This window comes from Panulirus ornatus, chromosome 50 (genome assembly GCF_036320965.1).
Source record: "Panulirus ornatus isolate Po-2019 chromosome 50, ASM3632096v1, whole genome shotgun sequence".
In the NCBI taxonomy this organism is placed as follows: domain Eukaryota; kingdom Metazoa; phylum Arthropoda; class Malacostraca; order Decapoda; family Palinuridae; genus Panulirus; species Panulirus ornatus.
In genome coordinates, this window is record NC_092273.1 from 4,105,303 (window position 1) to 4,132,476 (window position 27,174).

Sequence of the window (27,174 nt, forward strand, 5' to 3'; positions counted from 1 at the left end):
GGATGGGGGAGGGGGCAAAAATTCTGGGAGCCTTGAAGAATGTGTGGAAGTCGAGAACATTATCTTGGAAAGCAAAAATGGGTATGTTTGAAGGAATAGTGGTTCCAACAATGTTGTATGGTTGCGAGGCGTGGGCTATGGATAGAGTTGTGCGCAGGAGGATGGATGTGCTGGAAATGAGATGTTTGAGGACAATGTGTTGTGTGAGGTGGTTTGATCGAGTAAGTAACGTAAGGGTAAGAGAGATGTGTGGAAATAAAAAGAGCGTGGTTGAGAGAGCAGAAGAGGGTGTTTTGAATTGGTTTGGGCACATGGAGAGAATGAGTGAGGAAAGATTGACCAAGAGGATATATGTGTCGGAGGTGGAGGGAACGAGGAGAAGAAGGAGACCAAATTGGAGGTGGAAAGATGGAGTGAAAAAGATTTTGTGTGATCGGGGCCTGAACATGCAGGAGGGTGAAAGGAGGGCAAGGAATAGAGTGAATTGGATCAATGTGGTATACTGGGGTTGACGTGCTGTCAGTGGATTGAATCAGGGCATGTGAAGCATCTGGGGTAAACCATGGAAAGCTGTGTAGGTATGTATATTTGCGTGTGTGGACGTATGTATATACATGTGTATGAGGGTGGGTTGGGCCATTTCTTTCGTCTGTTTCCTTGCGCTACCTCGCAAATGCGGGAGACAGCGACAAAGCAAAAAAAAAAATATATATATATATATCCTCCCCTCTCGTTTTTTTTTAATTTTCCAAAAGAAGGAACAGAGAATTGGGCCAGGTGAGGGTATTCCCTCAAAGGCCCACTCCTCTGTTCTTAACGCTACCTCGCTAATGCGGGAAATGGCAAATAGTTTGAAAGAAAGAAAAGAAATATATAAAATAATATTTTTTTTTTTTTTTTTTTTTATACTTTGTCGCTGTCTCCCGCGTTTGCGAGGTAGCGCAAGGAAACAGACGAAAGAAATGGCCCAACCCCCCCCATACACATGTACATACACACGTCCACACACACAAATATACATACCTACACAGCTTTCCATGGTTTACCCCGGACGCTTCACATGCCTTGATTCAATCCACTGACAGCACGTCAACCCCTGTATACCACATCGCTCCAATTCACTCTATTCCTTGCCCTCCTTTCACCCTCCTGCATGTTCAGGCCCCGATCACACAAAATCTTTTTCACTCCATCTTTCCACCTCCAATTTGGTCTCCTTCTTCTCCTCGTTCCCTCCACCTCCGACACATATATCCTCTTGGTCAATCTTTCCTCACTCATTCTCTCCATGTGCCCAAACCATTTTAAAACACCCTCTTCTGCTCTCTCAACCACGCTCTTTTTATTTCCACACATCTCTCTTACCCTTACGTTACTTACTCGATCAAACCACCTCACACCACACATTATCCTCAAACATCTCATTTCCAGCACATCCATCCTCCTGCGCACAACTCTATCCATAGCCCACGCCTCGCAACCATACAACATTGTTGGAACTACTATTCCTTCAAACATACCCATTTTTGCTTTCCGGGATAATGTTCTCGACTTCCACACATTTTTCAAGGCTCTCAAAATTTTCGCCCCCTCCCCCACCCTATGATCCACTTCCGCTTCCATGGTTCCATCCGCTGACAGATCCACTCCCAGATATCTAAAAAAACACTTCACTTCCTCCAGTTTTTCACCATTCAAACTCACCTCCCAATTGACTTGACCCTCAACCCTACTGTACCTAATAACCTTGCTCTTATTCACATTTACTCTTAACTTTCTTCTTCCACACACTTTACCAAACTCCGTCACCAGCTTCTGCAGTTTCTCACATGAATCCGCCACCAGCGCTGTATCATCAGCGAACAACAACTGACTCACTTCCCAAGCTCTCTCATCCCCAACAGACTTCATACTTGCCCCTCTTTCCAAGACTCTTGCATTTACCTCCCTAACAACCCCATCCATAAACAAATTAAACAACCATGGAGACATCACACACCCCTGCCGCAAACCTACATTCACTGAGAACCAATCACTTTCCTCTCTTCCTACACGTACACATGCCTTACATCCTCGATAAAAACTTTTCACTGCTTCTAACAACTTGCCTCCCACACCATATATTCTTAATACTTTCCACAGAGCATCTCTATCAACTCTATCATATGCCTTCTCCAGATCCATAAATGCTACATACAAATCCATTTGCTTTTCTAAGTATTTCTCACATACATTCTTCAAAGCAAACACCTGATCCACACATCCTCTACCACTTCTGAAACCACACTGCTCTTCCCCAATCTGATGCTCTGTACATGCCTTCACCCTCTCAATTCAATACCCTCCCATATAATTTACCAGGAATACTCAACAAACTTATACCTCTGTAATTTGAGCACTCACTCTTATCCCCTTTGCCTTTGTACAATGGCACTATGCACGCATTCCGCCAATCCTCAGGCACCTCACCATGAGTCATACATACATTAAATAACCTTACCAACCAGTCAACAATACAGTCACCCCCTTTTTTAATAAATTCCACAGCAATACCATCCAAACCTGCTGCCTTGCCGGCTTTCATCTTCCGCAAAGCTTTTACTACCTCTTCTCTGTTTACCAAATCATTTTCCCTAACCCTCTCACTTTGCACACCACCTCGACCCAAACACCCTATATCTGCCACTCTGTCATCAGACACATTCAACAAACCTTCAAAATACTCATTCCATCTCCTTCCCACATCACCACTACTTGTTATCACCTCCCCATTTACGCCCTTCACTGAAGTTCCCATTTGCTCCCTTGTCTTACGCACCCTATTTACCTCCTTCCAGAACATCTTTTTATTCTCCCTAAAATTTAATGATAGTCTCTCACCCCAACTCTCATTTGCCCTTTTTTTCACCTCTTGCACCTTTCTCTTGACCTCCTGTCTCTTTCTTTTATACTTCTCCCACTCAATTGCATAATTGCATAATATATATATATATATTATTATTATTATTATTATTATTATTATTATTATTATTATTATTATTATTTTGCTTTGCCGCTGTCTCCTGCGTTTACGAGGTAGCGCAAGGAAACAGATGAAAGAAATGGCCCAACCCACCCCATACACATGTATATACATACACGTCCACACACGCAAATATACATACCTATACATCTCAATGTACACATATATACACACACAGACACATACATATATACCCATGCACACAATTCACACCGTCTGCCTTTATTCATTCCCATCGCCACCTCGCCACACATGGAATACCATCCCCCTCCCCCCTTATGTGTGCGAGGTAGCGCTAGGAAAAGAAAACAAAGGCCCCATTCGTTCACACTCAGTCTCTAGCTGTCATGCAATAATGCCCAAAACCACAGCTCCCCCTCCACATCCAGGCCCCACACAAATATATATATATTTTTTATTTTTTTTTTTTTATTTTTTTTTTTCATACTGTTCGCCATTTCCCACATTAGCGAGGTAGCGTTAAGAACAGAGGACTGGGCCTTTGAGGGAATATCCTCACCTGGCCCCCTTCTCTGTTCCCTCTTTTGGAAAATTAAAAAAAATGAGAGGGGAAGATTTCCAGCCCACCGCTCCCTTCCCTTTTAGTGGCCTTCTACAACACGCAGGGAATACGTGGGAAGTATTCTTTCTCCCCTATCCCCAGGGATAATATATATATATATATATATATATATATATATATATATATATATATATATATATATATATATATATATATATATATATTTTATTTATTACACTTTGTCGCTGTCTCCCGCGTTTGCGAGGTAGCGCAAGGAAACAGACGAAAGAAATGCCCCCCCCCCCATACACATGTATATACATACGTCCACACACTCAAATATACATACCTACACAGCTTTCCATGGTTTACCCCAGACGCTTCACATGCCTTGATTCAATCCACTGACAGCACGTCAACCCCGGTATACCACATCGCTCCAATTCACTCTATTCCTTGCCCTCCTTTCACCCTCCTGCATGTTCAGGCCCCGATCACACAAAATCTTTTTCACTCCATCTTTCCACCTCCAATTTGGTCTCCCTCCTCTCCTCGTTCCCTCCACCTCCGACACATATATTCTCTTGGTCAATCTTTCCTCACTCATTCTCTCCATGTGCCCAAACCATTTCAAAACACCCTCTTCGGCTCTCTCAACCACGCTCTTTTTATTTCCACACATCTCTCTTACCCTTACGTTACTCACTTGATCAAACCACCTCACACCACACATTGTCCTCAAAAATCTCATTTCCAGCACATCCATCCTCCTGCGCACAACTCTATCCATAGCCCACGCCTCGCAACCATACAACATTGTTGGAACCACTATTCCTTCAAACATACCCATTTTTGCTTTCCGAGATAATGTTCTCAACTTCCACACATTCTTCAAGGCTCCCAGAATTTTCGCCCCCTCCCCCACCCTATGATCCACTTCCGCTTCCATGGTTCCATCCGCTGCCAGATCCACTCCCAGATATCTAAAACACTTCACTTCCTCCAGTTTTTCTCCATTCAAACTCACCTCCCAATTGACTTGACCCTCAACCCTACTGTACTTAATAACCTTGCTCTTATTCACATTTACTCCTAACTTTCTTCTTTCACACACTTTACCAAACTCAGTCACCAGCTTCTGCAGTTTCTCACATGAATCAGCCACCAGCGCTGTATCATCAGCGAACAACAACTGACTCACTTCCCAAGCTCTCTCATCCCCAACAGACTTCATACTTGCCCCTCTTTCCAAAACTCTTGCATTCACCTCCCTAACAACCCCATCCATAAACAAATTAAACAACCATGGAGACATCACACACCCCTGCCGCAAACCTACATTCACTGAGAACCAATCACTTTCCTCTCTTCCTACACGTACACATGCCTTACATCCTGGGGATAGGGGAGAAAGAATACTTCCCACGTATTCCCTGCGTGTCGTAGAAGGCAACTAAAAGTTCACAAGAGTATAGTCTTTATGAGTATTCTCTCTTAAGGAGTTTAAATTTATTACTGAAGTGCTTTAGAACAAACCAATGTGTTTAATTAAGTGCAGGTGATAGGATGTACTCTATAAGTTCAAAAAGTTATAACAATAAAGTGCAACTAGTATTTTATACAGTTGATACTTGATAGTCAGTAATGTTCCCTTTAAAGTGCTGGGTTTAATGGTAAGTCTTGCAACATTTTGTGTCATAATTCATGAAAAAGATGTCATACTCATTATTAGACAGAGTCTAAAGTATTGTTTTAGCTGAGTTATATATATTTTTTTCAATGGGATAACTCTGCTCCTGAAATTTTGATAATCCTTTATTTTTTTTAATATTTAGTGTCTTGATGTAGATCTTTCCTTGTTCAGGTGATTAGAAGAGCATTTATGAGACAACGAAAGTTCAGCAAAAATTTCCTGCCCCCTGCACAGCCTACACAGGTTATAAAAATGCAATACAGTAATCACTGTCATTTAAAGTCATCTTCTGGAATGTTTCTGAATGAAGGTACACTTGCTAAATCAAGTTTTCAAATTCGTGTGATATTTTCAGAAAAAATATTTGATGAATTATTGCGTAGTTGAAACATTCCTGAAAAGATGACTGCTGTGTCTCTCCTCAAAATATCGCATGCATTTATTTGTGTATGCTGTAAGGGAGCATGTTCATCGTTTACCTAACTTGTTTTCTAGATTGCAGTGAATGTGATTGTAGTAGCTGAAATATATATGGGATCATGTCCTTTGTCAGATCAAGCTTTGCATGCTTTGATGGTGATTGCCATAAGACTCTACACTTTGAAGATTTTGTTTGGTATTCAAGCTGAAAAATATGTAGCAGTTAAGATGAATATGTTTACTAACAGTTTAATGAGTACTTGTTGGTCAAAATCTTATCCTGCATTTTGATCATGTTTATGTATGCTACAGATCCTCATGAGCACATGAACATAGGTTTGAAGGTTGATTGGATAAGTAATTGCTGATACTGAGGGAAATAATAAATATCAGAAAAGAGAAAGAGTAGATCTCAGCTTATACAGGTGCATTTGCTCATCCTACCCAGTCTTGAAAATTTATATATCCCTTGGATAGAGGAGAGAGAATACTTCCCATGTATTCCTTGCGTGTCTTAGAAGGCAAATAAAAGGCTTGGGAGCGGGGAATGGAAATTCTCCCCTCCTGTTCTACTTTTTCAAAAGAAGCAGCAGAGTTAGGATTTTTCCCTCTAAGGCTCAGTCATCTTTTCTTGATGTCTGACCAAATCAGGAAGTGGCAAATATGTATAAAAAAGTGCATGCATATTGCCATTGTTTAAAGGCAAAGGGGATAAAGGTGAGTGTTCAAACTACAGAGGCATAAGTTTGTTGAGTATTCCTAAGAAATTGTATGGGAGGGTATTGATTGAGAGGGTGAAGGCATGTACAGAGCATTAGATTGGGGAAGAGCAGTGTGGTTTCAGAAGTGGTAGAGGATGTGTGGATCAGGTGTTTGCTTTGAAGAATGTGTGTGAGAAATACTTAGAAAAACAGATGGATTTGTATGTAGCATATATGGATCTGGAGAAGGCACATGATAGTGATGCTTTGTGGAAGGTCCTAAGAGTATATGATGTAGGAGGTAAGTTGCTAGAAGCAGTGAATTTTTTTTTACCAAGGATGTAAGGCATGTGTACAAGTAGAAAGAGAGGAGAGTGATTGGTTCCCAGTGAAAGTCAGTCTGTGGCAGGGATATGATGTCCCCATGATGGTTTAATTTGTTCATGGGAGGGTTGGTTAGGAAGGTAAGTGCAAGTTTTGGAAAGAGGGGTGAGTATGCAGTCTGTTAGGGATGAGAGGGCCTGGGAAGTGTCAGTTGTTGTTTGTCAATGGTACAGCTCTAGTGGCTGATTCGAGTGAGAAACTGCAGAAGTTGGTGACTGAGTTTGGAAAAGTGTGTGAAAGGAGAAAGTTGAGAGTAAATGTGAATAAGAGTAAGGTTATTAGGTTCAGTAGCATTGAGGGACAAGTTGGTTGGGATGTAAGTTTGAATGGAGAAAGATTGGAGGAAGTGAAGTGTTTCAGATATCTGGAAGTGGGTTTAGCAAATGGAACCATGGAAGTGGAAGTGAGTCACAGGGTGGGGGAGGGGGCAAAGGTTCTGGGAGTGTTGAAGAATGTGTGGGAGAGACTGTTATCTTGGAGAAAAAAAATGAGTATGTTTGATGGAGTAGTAGTTCCAACAATGTTATATAGTTGCGAGGCATGGGTTGTAGATAGGGTGATACGGAGGAGGGTGGATGTGTTGGAAATGAAACATTTGAGGACAATATGTGGTGCGAGATGATTTGATCAAGTAAGTAATGAAAGGGGAAGAGAGAACATGTGGAAAAAAAAGGAGTGTGGTTGAGAGAGCAGAAGAGGGTGTGGTGAAATGTTTTTGACATATGGAGAGAATGAGTGAGGAAAGATTGACAAAGAGGAAGAAGTGGGAGACCAAATTGGAGGTGGAAGGATGGAGTGAAAAAGATTTTGAGTGATCGGGGCCTGAGCATACAGGAGGGTGAGAGGCATGCAAGGAATAGAGTGAATTGGAACAATGTGGTATACTGGGGTTGATGTGCTGTCAATGGCCTGAACCAGGGCATGTGTAGCATCTTGGGTAAACCATGAAAAGGTCTATGGGGCCTGGATTTGGATATGGAGCTGTGGTTTTGGTGCATTACACATGATGGCTAGAGACTGAATGTTAGCGGATGTGGCCTTTTTTCATCTTCCTTATTGGCTATCTTGCTGACATAGGATGGCGATGCTGTTTTCTTTCTGGTGGGATGGTGCCGGGAATAGATGAAGGCACTTGTATTTAGTTGAAATTACATTATTTTTTGAATATCTACTTCATCTTAACAATTTGGTTGTGGTGCCAGAGACTGTCACAACATCAAGACAGTATTATTTGTTAAACCAGTTTAGAGTATTTGAGTATCACTCATCAGTTAAACCCCTTGGCAAATATGGCAGTTAAATTTATATACTTTTAGTCTGAGTATTGCATGATTGCATGCATGTGTGTTGTCATTTTCTGCTCTTGTGTATTTTCATTTTGTAATTTGGTAGTGACACTGTTTTGCTTAAGTTAATGTCTTGTGTGAATTTTGTAGCTTCATTTATTGTCCGCTTAGGTAATGATACTGCAGTGGAACTTCATCTCAGAGAAAGTGATGGAAGCTGTAGATAATACTGTAGTACTTCATAGATAATGAAGCACCCCCTTTTTAACACTGTATTTTCTATATTGTTTTTGGGTTTCAACTACCATAGCAAAAGTCATACAAATACCTCTCATACATTTACAACTTCTAGTTTTGAAATATTCAAGAACACATGCCAATATTTTTCATGTTCGTATTTTTATAGATTTTGCTGATAATTGGAGAATTTGGCAAATCATTTCTGTAGGAGTTAATGTGTAATGAATTATGACTATGTGACATGTATATAATCAAGAGTGTTGAATTACTATTCATCGTAACTGAAGATTTCCATATATAATGCTTGAAATAGTAATTTGAAATAATATTCATATATGATGACTTATTGTATTGTCCTTTTAAGTTGGACATGTAATTATCGGTGGATGGTAACTTATTGGTTTGCAATTTTTATATTGAATGCAATTCTATTTTTGTTTGTGTTTACTGTTTGTTTGATATGTAGGTAAAACTCAGCTCTGCCCGTGTGGCACGAGCTGCTAGCCGGGGAGGAGGTACAGCTAAAGTTGCTCCCCCACCAAGCTCCACAGCCTCCACTTCCTCTAATTCAGGCAACCAGAGGAAAGGTTCAAACTCTAGCTTCCGAAGCCTTAAGAAGAGGATGTCTGAAAGTAGTCTGCGGTCTAGATTGTAAGCAATTGTTTTCTAATGTAAAAGATAACGTTCCTTAACTTACCATCTCGCATACAAATATATTTGTATGTATTTTTCCTTAGTTTTGCTGTGTTTAATGTCTTTGCTATGCTGTGCTATCTGATATCACGCTTGCCTTTGTATTATATGTTCTTTATCTTATCATGTATGCTGAAGCCCTTTAATTGGCCCTTTTCATCCAAATTTTTCAAAGGATTTGATATTCCTGCTTCTTGCATTTCAAGATTTTAGATTTTTATCAAAATACCTCTTCTGCCAAAATCTTATTTTAAATGATTGTATCATTATTTTATCTTTCTGCTCCATTCACCTTCCTGTCCTAAACTTCTTTTTTCCATTCCTCTTCTTGTTCATCTCATTTGCATCATCACAGCTTCTTAACCTCACAGACTCAATACCATTTCATGGATATTGCCAGTATTGAGGGAAACCAGTATTAATTCATTCTTGGAACTGCACATTATTGCAAATCATGTGTTGAAAATTAATTTTGCACACCAAAATTGGAAAGCTTTTACATTGGTTTTATAGCTATTTTAATCTTCCTTCTGTATATAAATGCCTAATATACATGTTTTCATTTGTGATATGATATCCACATGGAAAGCAGTTTTTGTGTGGAATTTTGGCAGAATAACTGAAGTTGCCTCACTTTTGGAACAGAATTGTTTTAATTTGTAAAGATAATTAAATAGTTGAAAGAACCAATGGATATCTTGTTTGTATATAAAGGTAGATTATTACTTTGATGACAGTTTTATTCTTATTTTCCTGTGTTTCTCAGATTACTTTTGTATAAAATTTTATAACATGAATTTCATCTTTTTGTATGTTGTGCTTTAACAAGTTGACCCCTTGAAATGTTAAGTTAAATGTTGAAAATTAATCATAATTGTTTAATGGTAGAGATGAATTGCAATAAAAGCCTCAAGGTGCCCTCATTCATACTCCATCAACTTAAACATCTACATTTTAAGTGTGCCTGTATATATTCAAAAGATTTTCATTTTTATCCAATAACTTTATTGCCTTTGTAAACGGTATGTTGATTACAAATTATCATATCTTTATTACATAATTGTGGGTGTGTGCAGTTTTGTTCATCTTTGGCATTCAATAAGCATAAAGTGTTTGAATATTTTACAAATGTAAATGCCTTTTAACTTATGAGACATGCGAGAGTAGACAGGTTTTGGAAATGCTGTTTAACCTTTTTAGCATTTAATCATAGCTTTTGCTTCTTTAGCCTTCGTGCAGCAAGGTTGTTGAATAGAAAACGGTGAGTGCCAGATTGTTTAGTTTTCTCATGACCTATATTCATCAAATATTTAAGTGCCATAATAGATGCTGAAATACCAGGCTCAGCTTCTTTTTTTTTTTTTTTTCAAAAATTTATAGCTAAAATCACATTGTATCAAAATCTTTTAATGTTGAAATTTGTGGATATCCTGTTCCTTAATGTTCAAGCTTTACCTGATTTATGATATGTAATTTTATTGTATTTAAGATTGTTTTCAGAATTTGCTTAAAATCAGAAGTTGTAACTTCAAAATTTGTATGTCTTTCAGCACCCACCAGTCTTCTACTATTAGCCAGCGACTCTCCACCAATCGACGGGATATGCGTGTTGCTCGGACCATATTCATCATCTTCATACTTGTTCTGGTCTGCAGTGTGCCAGTGGCAATGGTGCATGCAGTTGATAGGAATGTTGAGTTTCCTGTTCGTTTCTTACTTTTGCACGTACTGTACTGGGTTCAGTATTGTCTTAACATGGTTGTATATGTGCTTATGAATCAACAGTACAGAGATGCTTATGTTGACTGCCTTGCTCGAGTCTTCCCACGTTTCAAGCAGCATCATGGTCGAAGGTTCTTCTGGGAAAAAGCAAGTATTTCATCTCGGCCACAGCCAAACTATACATCTTCCCGACCAGCAAACCAAGGAGACTCCTCTGCTGCTGAGGTTGAACAAACTGCTGCTGTCACCCAGGGTAATAATGCACAGGGTCGCCTCACTGCAATACCTGAGGGGCACAGCAGTTCAGCTGGAAATGATAGTGTGTTTTCAGACCAACAGAAAATAGTTCAGCAGGACCTCCTTGAAAAGGAAATTAAGAAAGCTGAAATCAGTGAAGATGAGGAGGGATGTAGTGACAGTGAAGGAAGTGACCAAGATGGTGTGGATGAAGAGCAGGCTTTGGTAGACAAAGAGCACTGGATAACAAAGAATGGTTCAACTGGGGGTTCTCTCCCTGATGATGAATCCAAAGTTTGAGTCAACTTTGCAGACTTTCAAATAAAGATGTTAGTAATGGTTTGGGAATGTTGGATCTCATATTTATCTGTAATATCAGAAGGTGAAGGTATTAGACTGGTGTCATATTATCTGCTTGTATACTGGTGTTATTTTCAAGTACATTGATAGATATGTTTCAAGATAAAGATGATGACTTAAGCTGATTTTAGTTATAAATCTTTGTGGAGACTGACTTTGACAAATAAGTACAATAAATTTACTTCCTACAAGATGTAGCATTGATATATATACTTTAGATACTAGAATCTCAGAATTGTATAAGTAAGTAGCACTGTTTTTATCTTTTTTTCAGTGAAAATATGTTGACTCCTCCTTGAAATTTCAAGGAATTAAGGATAGTTTGTTGTTGTCACTGAGTGACTGTTTAATACAAAGTTTATCCGTAAGCTTAGTGTATATATCCACCAAGATATGTTTATATTAGACACAATCTACCTGTTTCTGTTAAAATGCTTTATTAGAATTGTAAAGATTAGCATGCTGTTTTTACCTTCATCATTTCTTGAGGCATAATTATTTGTTTTGGAGGCATGCATCAGTGCTAAATAGAAATATTAGATTAATTTCAAAAGCAGAGTATAAATGAATAGAATTTACTCATGTTTATTTGTGTTTGGAAATCAGGCAAAACACGAATCAAATTCCTAAACTGAGCAAGGGTTTCATGAAACTCTTAAAAGTAATATATTTTGTTTTAATTGTTCCATTGAACATGAATATAAAGATAAGTAAATGAACACTGCTGATTCATGTCATCTGAAATTGGAATATAAGTAAATGAACACTGCTGATTCATGTCATCTGAAATTGGAATATAAGTAAATGAACACTGCTGATTCATGTCATCTGAAATTGGAATATATTTTTATATAAAGCAGCCCAGTTCAGAAATGAACATCGATTAGTCTTCATGTTATGATATAACTTTGAGTGATGTTGTTTAGCAAACAGTTGACATTTTTTCAAGGTGATGAATGCACTATCCCATTAGAGTTGGTTAGTCATTGTATTATAAGGATGTTATACCATGCATATAATTTCCTTATGATATTTGAGCTTGACATTTATTTTCTATGTCTTTATCTCTGATGCCTGTTCCCTTCCGATATTCCCTCAAAGTGGTGGCCAAGGCAAGAGGGTCTCCATAACAGTCTTAGAGCTTTACCTAAGCTTTAATGAACTTAACGAACATGGTCATTTATTAGCTTTTCTTTCCAAGACCAGGGTTAACATCACTTATCCAGTGCCATCCGCTGTTCATTTTCTTGCTACAGTACACAGGTTTCCTGGAACTGGGCGACTAAAGGTCCTCATTTATTCTTCTAGTGTTTTTAGAGAAGCATTGGAAGTACTGTTTATCAGAATACAGTATGGTTACATTACTTTTAAGTCACTTATTTTTTATTAACTATCGATTCAGGTGTGTGTACCTGTTATTTCAAAAATGATGTTTAGATGTTCTCTATTTTCTGTAGAAATTTACAAATATTTTGTAGTATGGCCAAATTGAAGCACCTACATTACAGTAATATTGGTTGGTGATTTTTTTTAATATATGAATAAGATATTTGGTTATTTGGCCATTTGATTTGATATGAAATGTATATGTGGAGGTTCACTGTTGCCACTTGGAAATCACATATTTGTCTTGTCCACTGAGCATTCAGAATACTCATAGATACTTAAGCAGTTGTGTGTAATATTTCTCACATAAGTTGGCATTATGGTATGGGTTAGGAGGCCCAGTGGTTATGGATGAGGAAGAAAATATGAGGTACCAGCAGGGAATGCTCATCTGTTCTCACATATTCACATGACCAGTACTCTGTATATGTCATTTAAGACAACTTTCATGTCCCACTACAACACCTTGTGTATGTGAGACATTATGTCATCACCACCTGTTATCATGATAACTTTAGAACAATACATGGTAGAAACTTCATGCTGCACCATAGGTACAGTTTGACAAGGTGATTGATTAGGTTGCACATTGTTTTTCTCATACTCTTCCCTCTCACCTTAAATAGCTATGATTGGGGCGTGTTTTACCCATGCCATGTATTCACTCTATAAAAAGGATTTTATTTGGAGTCATGAAGTTGCATAAATTTGCATATTAAGTAGGTAAACCCTATTCTAGTGCAAATACTAAAGCTTGGGTTTAATGAATGATGGTAGATCAAGGTTATGATGAATATGTGTCAGGCAAAGACAGATATTGTAGGCATGTAAGGACAAGGATAAATGAAAATTTTTTCTGTGGCTACCTCATTTATGGAAATTCCTGGGGAGAATGAGCATCAGAGATATAGATTGATAGATATTAATTTTTGTTTATTACTGAGTACATTAGTTTTTTCATAATGTAGAACTCATGGTGGGACAAAAGCAGCTCAAGTGCCTCACCAGAAGTTATTCAGTAAACCATACTGAAAGGCAGGGGATTGTGAGCTAGAGGAAACACCTAGATGATAGTTTGTGGTTATAAATGGGTGATGTGCTGGCTGTGTGGTCAGTTTACTGACCTAACTAGCTGCTACCACTACTATCTGATATATGGCTCAAACCACAGCTCCTTCAGTCACTATCCATGTCTCATGGTCCTCCAATCATTCATCAGAGTCTGTGGATCAAGTTAGAAGTGGTCAGAGATTGCTGCTCTACAGACTTTCCTTTCAAGGAGTAGCAACTGCCTGCTTGGAGGTTGTATGACTGTGGATGTGATTGTCACTGGATGTTGGTGCCACCTTGAAAGTACCTTTAGGATAAAGAGTGCCACTGAAATATCATAACCTAAAATTTTTCATGTTTATACTATGCTACCCTCCATGTAGATCTTATCAGGATAAGTTAGCCATTGTCTTTAAGATATTGCACAACATACATATTGTGCCTTCTTCAACATCCTCTTGGGTGATTTTCAGTAGCTTCAATCTTGCATATAATCAGAAATGTATAAGTTGAGTTTGGAGCTACCAGTCAAACAATCATCCAAAGCTTAGTGTATATGCCAAGTAGTGATACAGCCACACCAAGGCATTTCCTCAGGTGAATCAGACATTTGATATGGCATAAGTTATTGGACATGATCTTGGCAGTGGATGTCAGTACAGCATGCTAAAAGTTAGAATCCTATCCATTGGCTGACAGTCAGCAACATTTTTCTGTAGCCATCAGATTGACGCCTAAATGAGCACAAGACTTGTGTCACCAGTCACATTAAGACACTTAAGTCATGTATCCCCAGTCATTTCAAGACATAGGGGAAGAAATTGTACAACAGAGATAACATAGACATAGGATTCTTTGTAGAGACTAGAGAATTATGACATGAAAAGCAATAAATACCCAGAGAAACAGGCTTTATAGAGCAAGAAATGCACACATATCCATAAAAGCATTAAGTATAAGAAATATTGAAGTCATTTTGAAGCAGTGATAGTCTTAAGAAGACTGTAAAAGCTCGTTTCATTACTCATCACAAAATACCTATATCTATTAGTAACATCTGCACAGCTACTGTCTTAACCCTGTCAACCATCTTTCCATGTTGATAAAAGGCAGGTTCATTATAAACACGAGATTGTCAGCTGTAAAACAATCAGGATTTCAATTGCCCACTCCAGCACCCTTTAGTTGCCTTCTACAGCACAAGAGATATGTAGTTAGTATTCTCTCTCTGTCCCAGAGATGATGATTATTATCAATTATCCCTGGGGATAGGAGAGAAAGAATACTTCCCACGTATTCCCTGCATGTCATAGAAGGCGACTGAAAGGAGTGTGAGCAGGGGGCTGGAAATCCTTTCCTCTTGTTTTCCTTTTCCAAAAAAAGTAACAGATGGGAGCCATGCAAGAATTTTTCCTCTGAGGCTCAGTCATCCATTCTCGATACTACCTCACTCATGCAGGGAAATAGTGAATATGTATAAAAAAATGAAAAAAATAAATATATATGTCTTTTCATACCTCTGATGCCTGTTCTCTCCAGGAAATCCCTTGAAAGGGTGACCATGGAAAAAGAGTCACAGTATTATATTATTGATGATTTAATTGCTTCATTATAAGTACTGTTATTATTATGTATTGAATATATCTTAAATTTTACACTACAGAATTGATCATGGTGGCAGACAGGTTAATGGAATCCAGTAAATGTTTGAAATCTCAAGGAGGAGAAGTTGTGAATGCCTTTCAGGACTTTAATCTTTCCATTGTTAAATGTTACTTAATTCTGACGTGATACCTTCACAGCTTACAAAATAAGAATGTGTTTGTGCAAGTGATATTATATGTACAGTACACATATGTATATGCTATTTACTGTAAGTAGATGCAGTGAAATTGCTGCCTGAATACAACTAGTCTTAATTATTATCTTCAGTCTTTCATGTATGCAAGATTTAATGATGTGTGTGTGCATTTTGCATATATTCATTTTTATATATATCCATTACCATATTATTAATAACTAAATATGAATTCAGTTATCAGTAATAATCATAAATTTTACAGATTAGGTAAAATAAATTTTACTTGTCTTTTTGTTTTGATTATTTCTTTTGTTTTAATTATTTCCAGCTCAAACAAATATTTTACGAAGGTATTCAACTTGTTAGAGTTTCATCATCGTACGTTGCTTAGCAATTGCTTGATAACAATAACAGAGTTTTACCAAGATGCAAGAACTTCAAGTAATGACTCTGAAACCCAGTTGTATTGGTAAGTACATGTCCCTTATCAGTCACTATGTAATTAATATGTATTTAGATTTTAGGTTTAAAAATTAATTTGTCCACATCAAGCCCACACCAATAAGTTAATTTGTTATGCATATGCCTCTTAAGGCATGAATGTACTTTTACTGAAAATTACATAATTCTTTTTGTATATCATTTACATATTGAATACTTCAGTTTTCAGCATAGTCACCTTTCACATACTATTTTTGTTAAAAGGTTTACATGTTTATCCTTTTCATATATTGCTGATTAATCATTGATGACACAGCAGAATATTTTTTACGTCAAAAACATCTTTTATATTCCACTGATGTTACAGGAAAAGGGTAATTAAATCACAGTATCAGAGCTTTGCTTGAGGCATAAGGAGCTTAGCTAATATAGTAATTTATTAGCATTTCTTTTAATTACCAGAGTTAACCACTCGTCCAGTGCCCTCCACAGTTCACTTTTTCACCACAATGTATGGGTCTCCTGGAATTGGAGGACTACAGGTCCTATTTTATTCTCCAGCAGTTTACAGAAGTACTGGAATTTCTGTATTTAAAAATATAGGAAAGTTGCCTCTATCCAAGTAGCTTATCAGCGAAATGAATTACTATAGAACACTCAGTTTAGTACTGTGGAATGTGTGAATTCAGCATTTTAGTCAGATCTCTTTTGAATCCAGTATGCTAGCCTTTCTTTAATAATTTATTTGAAATACAAGTGTATGCATTTTGTTTATACATTACCATATATTCGTATTCATTTACTTGAAATTTGATATTCCAGGATGCAACTTTTCCAGGTTTTCTTGAATTTAAGGTTTTTAACAGTTTTGGTCACTTTTGGGATTCATAATGTAGCAACATTCATTCATAATATAGTAATAAAGACATTTAAGAAAAAATAAAAGGGACTAAAGCCTGCACAAATTACATGTTTGAATATATATATATATATATATATATATATATATATATATATATATATATATATATATATTGTTTTTTTTTTTTTTTCCAAAAGAAGGAAGAGAGAAGAGGGCCAGGTGAGGATATTCCCTCAAAGGCCCAGTCCTCTGTTCTTAACGCTACCTCGCTATCGCTGGAAATGGCGAATAGTATGAAAAAAAAAAATATATATATATTTATTTATTTATTTTGCTTTGTCGCTGTCTCCCGCGTTTGCGAGGTAGCGCAAGGAAACAGACGAAAGAAAGTGGCCCAACCCACCCCCATACACAATGTACACACACACACACACCCACACGTGCAAATATACATACCTATACATCCCAATGTACACATATATATACACACACACAGACATACATATATACCCATGCACACAATTCACACTGTCTGCCCCTATTCATTCCCATCGCCACCTCGCCACACATGGAATACCATCCCCCTCCCCCCTCATGTGTGCGAGGTAGCACTAGGAAAAGACAACAAAGGCCCCATTCGTTCACACTCAGTCTCCAGCTGTCACGCAATAATGCCCGAAACCACAGCTCCCTTTCCACATCCAGGCCCCACACAACTTTCCATGGTTTACCCCAGACGCTTCACATGCCCTGATTCAATCCACTGACAGCACATCAACCCCGGTATACCACATCGATCCAATTCACTCTATTCCTTGCCCTCCTTTCACCCTCCTGCATGTTCAGGCCCCGATCACACAAAATCTTTTTCACTCCATCTTTCCACCTCCAATTTGGTCTCCCACTTCTCCTCGTTCCCTCCACCTCTGACACATATATCCTCTTGGTCAATCTTTCCTCACTCATTCTCTCCATGTGCCCAAACCATTTCAAAACACCCTCCTCTGCTCTCTCAACCACGCTCTTTTTATTTCCACACATCTCTCTTACCCTTACATTACTTACTTGATCAAACCACCTCACACCACACATTGTCCTCAAACATCTCATTTCCAGCACATCCACCCTCCTGCGCACAACTGTATCCATAGTCCATGCCTCGCAACCATACAACATTGTTGGAACCACTATTCCTTCAAACATACCCATTTTTGCTTTCCGAGATAATGTTCTCGACTTCCACACATATGTACATATTCCTACTTGCTTGCCTTCATCCATTCCTGATGCTACCCTGCCCTACAGGAAATAGCATCACTACCCCCACTTCAGTGAGGGAGTAGCACCAGGAAAAAGACAAAAAAGGCCACATTCGTTGACACTGTCTCTAGCTGTCATGTGTAATGCGCCGAAACCACAGCTCCCCAGTATACCACATCATTCCAATTCACCCTATCCCATGCATGCCTTTCACTATCCTGCGTGTTCAGGCCCTGATCACTCGAAATCTTTTTCACTTCATCCTTCCATCTCCAATTTTCCCCCACTTTAGCAAGGTAGTGGCAAGAAAAGACAAGAAAGGCTGCATCTGCTCATGCCCATTCTTGAGTTGTCATGTATAATGCATTGAAACCACAACTCCCTATTCACATATGCATGCAAGGAGATTGCTATCATATATCCCTAAAATGCTGAAAACTCTGATTCCTCTAAGGCCATACTCAATCCTTCCATGATTAAGGATGTTTAAGAATTACCCTGTCACATCCAGTCATTACACAGTCATTTTTTGAAATGTATTATCACATTATTCTGCATGTCTTTAAAAAAAAGAGGAGGGAATTAGTAACAGGCAAGGTCCATTTTCACTGGAAATGAGTATCCAATAAGGATAATTATCTTTAAAGAGGCACCTTTATAGTGATGTTTTGCAGACTTGTTGCAATTCATCTGTTGACATTTCTTAATGGCATTAGTCTGAAGTTACTTCTGAAGTGATTGTTGCCATGCTGAAAAGAAAAAAATCTGGCTAGGCTAGATTTTCATGTATGACGAATTTTTTTTGCTCTGCCTTTTCAGAATTAGTTGCTACAAGCACATCACATACTAGAAGTATATCCTTTTCAAATGTAGTATAGTTTACTGTACCTCTCGAGGTAAAGTGAGAAAAATAGCAGCCACATTCGCACACATCCTTTCAAGGTGTCGTCAATAATCTACTTTTTGTTTCCAAAGTGGCTTGCTCCTCTGGTTATCTACATTTTTGAAAGAAATGCAGTATTGAAAATGGTGCTCTAAAGTCTTTTTTTAAACAAATATATAGAAACAGCAAGCCTTTTTGACTAAACGTCCATGTTGCCAAATTTATCTTTCATCTTGTCCAGCTTATATGGATGAAAAGGATTAGATATTAAGAATTTAAACGCACATTTACTGATGCTTCCCTGTCCACCAACAGCTTATGTGATGAGTATGCTCATATATATATATATATATATATATATATATATATATATATATGTTCTTAACGCTACCTCGCTAACGCGGGAAATGGCAATTAGTGTAAAAGAAAGAAAGAAGATTATATATATATATATATATATATATATATATATATATATATATATTCCCTGGGGATAGGGGAGAAAGAATACTTCCCACGTATTCCCTGCGTGTCGTAGAAGGCGACTAAAAGGGAAGGGAGCAGGGGGCTAGAAATCCTCCCCACTCTCTCTTTTTTTTTTTTTTTTCCCAAAGGAAGGAACAGAGAAGGGGGCTGGATGAGGATGTTTCCTCAGAGGCCCAGTCCTCTGTTCTTAACGCTACCTCGCTGACGCGGGAAATGGCGAATAGTATGAAAGAAAAGAAATATGTATATATAGGAAGTTGGAGAATTTAATACTAAGAGAATGCATAAGTACAGGAATAATAGTCAGGATTAATCTCACGTTATATTTGTCTGTGTACTGTGTAACATAATATATATAGAAGTTTTCCTTGATGCAAATGTTTTTAGCCAATGTTATTTTCTTGTTAGTGGTGTTAGCTTAGGACTGACATTGTAAATAGAGATGTTAGTTGAGCTGCTGTATACATTTATGATAGACGTAGCAAGGTGAGATTAAACAAGTATTTTAATTAGGATCTAATTTTTAGAATTGTCATTCTTCCAAGAATTCAGTCCAGGCTTGGTGTAGAAGGTTTGCTGTGTAATCTTCCTTCTGTAAATGTTTCTACACATAGCAAGGTAATCCATCCTAGTGTGAGATCATATTTGAGAACTGACTTCTCCATTTTGTATAATTTATACAAATAATATAAGAATTTGAACTTAGGATATCAGTGACAAATGCTTAGATGTGGTTATTAGTTCTTTTGCTTTGTTTACAAGATTAACTAAGGAAAAAAGAGTAATGAAAATCAGTTCATTTTAAATCAATACACCAAAACAAGAATTTGGTTTGATATTCAGCTGGACAAAGTCTTAGTATAGAGCTTTTATCTTATGAGGTAAATCTTTTAGTAACCATTCAACCAATTGTGTGATCAAGTCACTGGTGTGGCATAGTAGTGTGTTTGCCATATTTTTGAATATGGAAGTTTTATAATTATGGGGATCCCATTCAATAATCTTCCATTGCTGTTTTCTGTTTGTGAACTTTTTGGTCATTACTGCATTCACATATTCATTACGCATATTCCATTACCCTAATTGCATAAACATGTTATCTAATCATGCTTGACTTGTTTTGGTTTCTTGGTGTGTCATGTCCTTGAAAGGTTGCTTTCTTTTTCAAAGAATTGCTCAAAATCCACTTCATATAAAGTGAAGAATTGTATTCATGTCATCTCTTAATGGGTAGGACCAGAGCCATTATCCCTTATGTATTGTTTGGCTTCCTTGGTGTTATAGTTTGCTACCCACCACTGAACTTTTAGCATTTCCCTATAACTCCTTAGATTGCGTGTGTGTATTGAGCATATGTACACACAAGTAACATTGAATTGCACTTCATATTTTATTTAGTATTCAGTCCCTACTAAGACATTGCCCAATAAAATTCCCCTAAGAAAAACCAAAACTAGTCATAAGAAAGCATGAAAACAGGCAAAGATGCCACAGTAAATCTTTTAGAAGTGCTTCCAAAATGTTAGCATTTCTAATGTACCTGTCAAAACGATTACTATGTGGTTTTGTCTCTATCTTGGAACATTACCTGCATAAGTAAGTACTGTATTTTCAAGTAAAATACTTTGGTTTTTAATTTGATTTTAATTGAGGAGGGAAAAAAAGCATGTAAGATGGTATTGGACATGAGATTAATTTATGGGTATTTAGTGGCTTTGGGAAGTCAAGTACCATTAACAATGGCCTGTGTACTGGAAATTGTGGCATTCTTAGCATGTAGACAAAAGTTTTTAACCCACCTTTTGCTTACTCAAAGTGCATTGGAAGATCGTGATGTTTTCCATCTGATTGGTTACCTGAAGCAAACTAGCATTCTTACAAGATGTAGTTTATTTTATATTGATTTTTATTGTAATTATGGAAGTTTCAGAAGTCATTCTTTAACTTTCTCAAAGCTATATGTATGTTTGAAAAAGAAAAAATTCAATTTTTTTGTAACATGGCAGATATTTGTTAAATCATCATTCAGTGACTGTACAAACTTTGCCTACCAGTTTCAGCAATGTAATATACATGCTTTATTTATTGATTTTCTCAGATGTTATTTGAGTTATTTCAAGTTCACAAAAAGTTTCTTACCTGCAATTTTTGAAAAGTGTGCCTCAGTGCATTACTGGGTCATGTTATCCTTGTTTTTACCACACTAGATGATATTATTGGAGATGATACTGTTGTTGGGGAAGAGCACTACTTGCATAGGGAAATACTGTCCTTTCTTCAGTGCATTGTATCTAAATACAATACTGTTTTTGAGTGAACAATATTTGTACACATAACAGCAGTTAGTAATGTTATTTATTTAACCACTCAGTTGTAAAATGTCTTCATTAAATTTTGCTTGATCATGCAAAGGGAGTGGTACACATCTATACTATGGAGTGGCCATTTTTTTTAATTATTACTCAAACCAGAAATATTTTCATTATTTTGTTTTAAAAACAGAATTTTGGTCTTGATCATTGATAAAATTATTGTGGTTTAGCTTTACTGGTTAAAAGTGGCAAAGGCAGGTAACAGCCCATTACTTGATTCTGTACTATGATGAACTGGTATTTCTGGTGTATAAATTACCCATGAACTCTCTTTACTTAGATGGTAGTTTATAAAATGAAATGAAATTCCTGAAAAAGAGGAAAATTACTTGTAAATATTTACCAATGCTTTAATTGGGACAGTCCAGCAAATGCCTGGCCTCATAAAAATTATTATTTTACAAATCCAGAACCCCAATTATGGGACTCCTTCAGCTTTTGTATTCCTAACAGGAGCAGGGATACGATGCATGATGAGAAAGAATGCCCATAAGTTTATACTCCTTTCCATCTATTGATGATAGTCTTAACAAAGGTGACTTCTCATTTCCATTCTAACCACTGGCAGATGATTCCAGTTACACTGTTAATGTATTTCAACAGTGTACATGTACTCTAATTTTGGATGATGTTATCCACTCATCTGTTTGGAACATCCTACTTAATTATATTTTTCTCGAACATTTACATTACACTGGAATGCTAGGCTCTGAGCATATCCAATCAACGTTTTGATGGAATGTCTTTGGTATAGTATTTTCAAATTTTTCATGAAATTTGTGAAACATTTAGTGTGTTATGAAAATTTTGTAATATACTAGAAGTTTTACATTTTTTTGTACTGTAATGGTGGTGGTGATATTATTGCAAAGATTCTAGACCACTTTTTGTAATTCATAAAATTTGTCAGGTAGGGTGGTGAATGAAAAGAGATTTCTTATAAATACAATATTATGTGTATTGAAGATAATCTAACCTAACCTGTCCCTCACCCTGCTAAACCTAATAACCTTATTTTTCATTTTTATTCATATTTACTCTCAGCTTCCTCCTTTCATACACCCTTCTACACTTAGTCACCAACTTCTGCAGTTTTTCACTCAAATCTGTCACCTGTGCTGTATCATCAGCAAACATTTGACAGTTCTCAAACCCCTCTCATACCCCAAACACTGTATACTTGCCCTTCTCTCCAACACTATGGCATTTACCTCCCTCACCACCCTATTCATAAACAAAAACTGAACAAGCATGGGGACATCACACACCCCTGCCGCAGATTAATCTTTATTTAGAACCATTCACTTTCCACTCTTCCTTCTTTCTTGTTTTTTGTACATTATTTACCTCCTTCCAAAACATCTTACCTTCCCGAAGGTTTCTGATATTCAGTCGCCCCAACTCTCATTTGCCCCCCCCTTTTTTTCCCAACCTTTTTATACCTTCCTATTGACTCCTAAGCCACTTTCTGTTATACATCCTCAATCATTTGTACTCCTGTAAATACCACCCAAATGCCTCTCTCTTCTCTCTCACTAGCAACTTTACTTCTTCATTCTGATGCATTCCTACTGTTCATTACCCTTTCTGATCTTCCTCCCACCTTTTACATGCCACATGCATCTAACCTAAATACCTCCCATTCATCAGCCACTCCCCTTGCTTCATTAACTTTCACCTGTCATTCTACATGTAATATCTGATATTTTTTTTTTTTTCACACGTCTCTTTTCCGAGCTCATTTACTCTCAACACTGTCTTCTCCCCAACATTGTTTTTCTTCTTTTCTGAAAACCTCTACAAATCTTGACCCCTCACCTCCATCCAAAAGCCTCTCTCTTAAATGCCTACCAATTAATAACCCAATAATATCTGCTGACCATCTCTCCTATGTATACCTGGGCATGTCCTTCTTTATAAACCAGGAATTCCTAATTACCTCTAATCCATTTTCAGCATGCAGCTTCACAAGCTGTTCATTTCCATTCATAATACTGAATACCCAGTGCCCCATTTATTCTCTAAACTGCCACATTTACCTGCATTTGCATTAATATCTCCCATCATTAACACTCAGTCTCTTACATCAAAACTGATGACATTCAGCTGCTCCCAGAACCTCTTATGATCTTTCTTCAGATAGCTAGATACATAAGCACTAATAGTCACCCAGCTCTAGCCATCTACTTTCATTTTTTTTTTTTTTTTTTTTTTTTTATACTTTGTCGCTGTCTCCCGCGTTTGCGAGGTAGCGCAAGGAAACAGACGAAAGAAATGGCCCAACCCCCCCCCCATACACATGTATATACATACGTCCACACACGCAAATATACATACCTACACAGCCTTCCATGGTTTTCCCCAGACGCTTCACATGCCCTGATTCAATCCACTGCCAGCACGTTAACCCCGGTATACCACATCGCTCCAATTCACTCTATTCCTTGCCCTCCTTTCACCCTCCTGCATGTTCAGGCCCCGATCACACAAAATCTTTTTCACTCCATCTTTCCACCTCCAATTTGGTCTCCCTCTTCTCCTCGTTCCCTCCACCTCCGACACATATATCCTCTTGGTCAATCTTTCCTCACTCATTCTCTCCATGTGCCCAAACCACTTCAAAACACCCTCCTCTGCTCTCTCAACCACGCTCTTTTTATTTCCACACATTTCTCTTACCCTTACGTTACTCACTCGATCAAACCACCTCACACCACACATTGTCCTCAAACATCTCATTTCCAGCACATCCATCCTCCTGCGCACAACTCTATCCATAGCCCACGCCTCGCAACCATACAACATTGTTGGAACCACTATTCCTTCAAACATACCCATTTTTGCTTTCCGAGATAATGTTCTCGACTTCCACACATTCTTCAAGGCCCCCAGAATTTTCGCCCCCTCCCCCACCCTATGATCCACTTCCGCTTCCATGGTTCCATCCGCTGCCAGATCCACTCCCAGATATCTAAAACACTTCACTTCCTCCAGTTTTTCTCCATTCAAACTCACCTCCCAATTGACTTGACCCTCAACCCTACTGTACCTAATAACCTTGCTCTTATTCACATTTACTCTAACTTTCTTCTTCCACACACTTTACCAAACTCAGTCACCAGCTTCTGCAGTTTCTCACATGAATCAGCCACCAGCGCTGTATCATCAGCGAACAACAACTGACTCACTTCCCAAGCTCTCTCATCCCCAACAGACTTCATACTTGCCCCTCTTTCCAAAACTCTTGCATTTACCTCCCTAACAACCCCATCCATAAACAAATTAAACAACCATGGAGACATCACACACCCCTGCCGCAAACCTACATTCACTGAGAACCAATCACTTTCCTCTCTTCCTACACGTACACATGCCTTACATCCTCGATAAAAACTTTTCACTGCTTCTAACAACTTGCCTCCCACACCATATATTCTTAATACCTTCCACAGAGCATCTCTATCAACTCTATCATATGCCTTCTCCAGATCCATAAATGCTACATACAAATCCATTTGCTTTTCTAAGTATTTCTCACATACATTCTTCAAAGCAAACACTTTCATTTATACCCATATCAATTTAGAATTTACTTCCTTAAACTCACACACCTACAACAACTGCTTCAGGAGTAGTGCTACTACTTCCTATGCTCTTTTCCTCTCATTTGCAAAATATTTTTGAAATTACAGAAACTTCAATAAGAAAGGTAGGAATAACATTAAATAATATTTAAAGTTATACAAGTTGAGCAAAAATAAGTAAATGCAAATCACCCTCATTATAAATAAAAGTATTTTGATTTTTCTTTATATATACATATATATATATATATATATATATATATATATATAATCTTTCTTTCTTTCATACTACTCGCCATTTCCCGCATTAGCGAGGTAGCGTTGAGAACAGAGGACTGGGCCCTTGAGGGAATATCCTCACCTGGGTCCCTTCTCTGTTCCCTCTTTTGGAAAATTAAAAAAAAAAGAGAGGGGAGGATTTCCAGCCCCCCCCGCTCCCTCCCCTTTTAGTCGCCTTCTACAACACGCAGGGAATACGTGGGAAGTATTCTTTCTCCCGTATCCCCAGGGATAAAATGATATATATATATATATTTGTCGCTGTCTCCCACGTTTGCGAGGTAGCGCAAGGAAACAGACGAAAGAAATGGCCCAACCCACCCCCATACACATGTATATACATACGTCCACACACGCAAATATACATACCTACACAGCTTTCCATGGTTTACCCCAGACGCTTCACATGCCTTGATTCAATCCACTGACAGCACGTCAACCCCGCTATACCACATCGATCCAATTCACTCTATTCCTTGCCCTCCTTTCACCCTCCTGCATGTTCAGGCCCCAATCACACAAAATCTTTTTCACTCCATCTTTCCACCTCCAATTTGGTCTCCCACTTCTCCTTGTTCCCTCCACCTCTGACACATATATCCTCTTGGTCATTCTCTCCATGTGCCCAAACCATTTCAAAACACCCTCTTCTGCTCTCTCAACCACGCTCTTTTTATTTCCACACATCTCTCTTACCCTTACATTACTTACTCGATCAAACCACCTCACACCACACATTGTCCTCAAACATCTCATTTCCAGCACATCCATCCTCCTGCGCACAACTCTATCCATAGCCCACGCCTCGCAACCATACAACATTGTTGGAACCACTATATATGGTTGCGAGGCGTGGGCTATGGATAGAGTTGTGCGCAGGAGGATGGATGTGCTGGAAATGAGATGTTTGAGGACAATGTGTGGTGTGAGGTGGTTTGATCGAGTGAGTAACGTAAGGGTAAGAGAGATGTGTGGAAATAAAAAGAGCGTGGTTGAGAGAGCAGAAGAGGGTGTTTTGAAGTGGTTTGGGCACATGGAGAGGATGAGTGAGGAAAGATTCACCAAGAGGATATATGTGTCGGAGGTGGAGGGAACAAGGAGAAGAGGGAGACCAAATTGGAGGTGGAAAGATGGAGTGAAAAAGATTTTGTGTGATTGGGGCCTGAACATGCAGGAGGGTGAAAGGAGGGCAAGGAATAGAGTGAATTGGAGCGATGTGGTATACCGGGGTTGACGTGCTGTCAGTGGATTGAATCAAGGCATGTGAAGCGTCTGGGGTAAACCATGGAAAGCTGTGTAGGTATGTATATTTGCGTGTGTGGACGTATGTATATACATGTGTATGGGGGGGGGGGTTGGGCCATTTCTTTCGTCTGTTTCCTTGCGCTACCTCGCAAACGCGGGAGACAGCGACAAAGTATAATAAAAATAAAATAATATATATATATATATATATATATATATATATATATATATATATATATATATA

General features: G+C 38.1%; 1 protein-coding gene across 16 annotated transcripts in view; it reads left to right on the forward strand.

The window, feature by feature from the left end:
* The window catches only part of LOC139764512 (protein trapped in endoderm-1-like), a 116,425-nt gene extending 94,537 nt beyond the window's left edge, over positions 1 to 21,888 (forward strand). For 10 of the 16 annotated variants that reach the window (XM_071691147.1, XM_071691145.1, XM_071691149.1 and 7 more), the window contains 4 exons: positions 5,410 to 5,481; positions 8,736 to 8,920; positions 10,191 to 10,223; positions 10,513 to 21,888. In XM_071691147.1, the coding sequence (XP_071547248.1) occupies positions 5,410 to 5,481; positions 8,736 to 8,920; positions 10,191 to 10,223; positions 10,513 to 11,221 (999 nt within the window). In that variant the 3' untranslated portion in view covers positions 11,222 to 21,888. The remainder of the gene's footprint in view (positions 1 to 5,409; positions 5,482 to 8,735; positions 8,921 to 10,190; positions 10,224 to 10,512) is intronic. The other 6 variants (XM_071691157.1, XM_071691159.1, XM_071691158.1 and 3 more) reach the window with 3 other exon arrangements.
* The last annotated feature ends 5,286 nt before the right edge of the window (positions 21,889 to 27,174 follow it).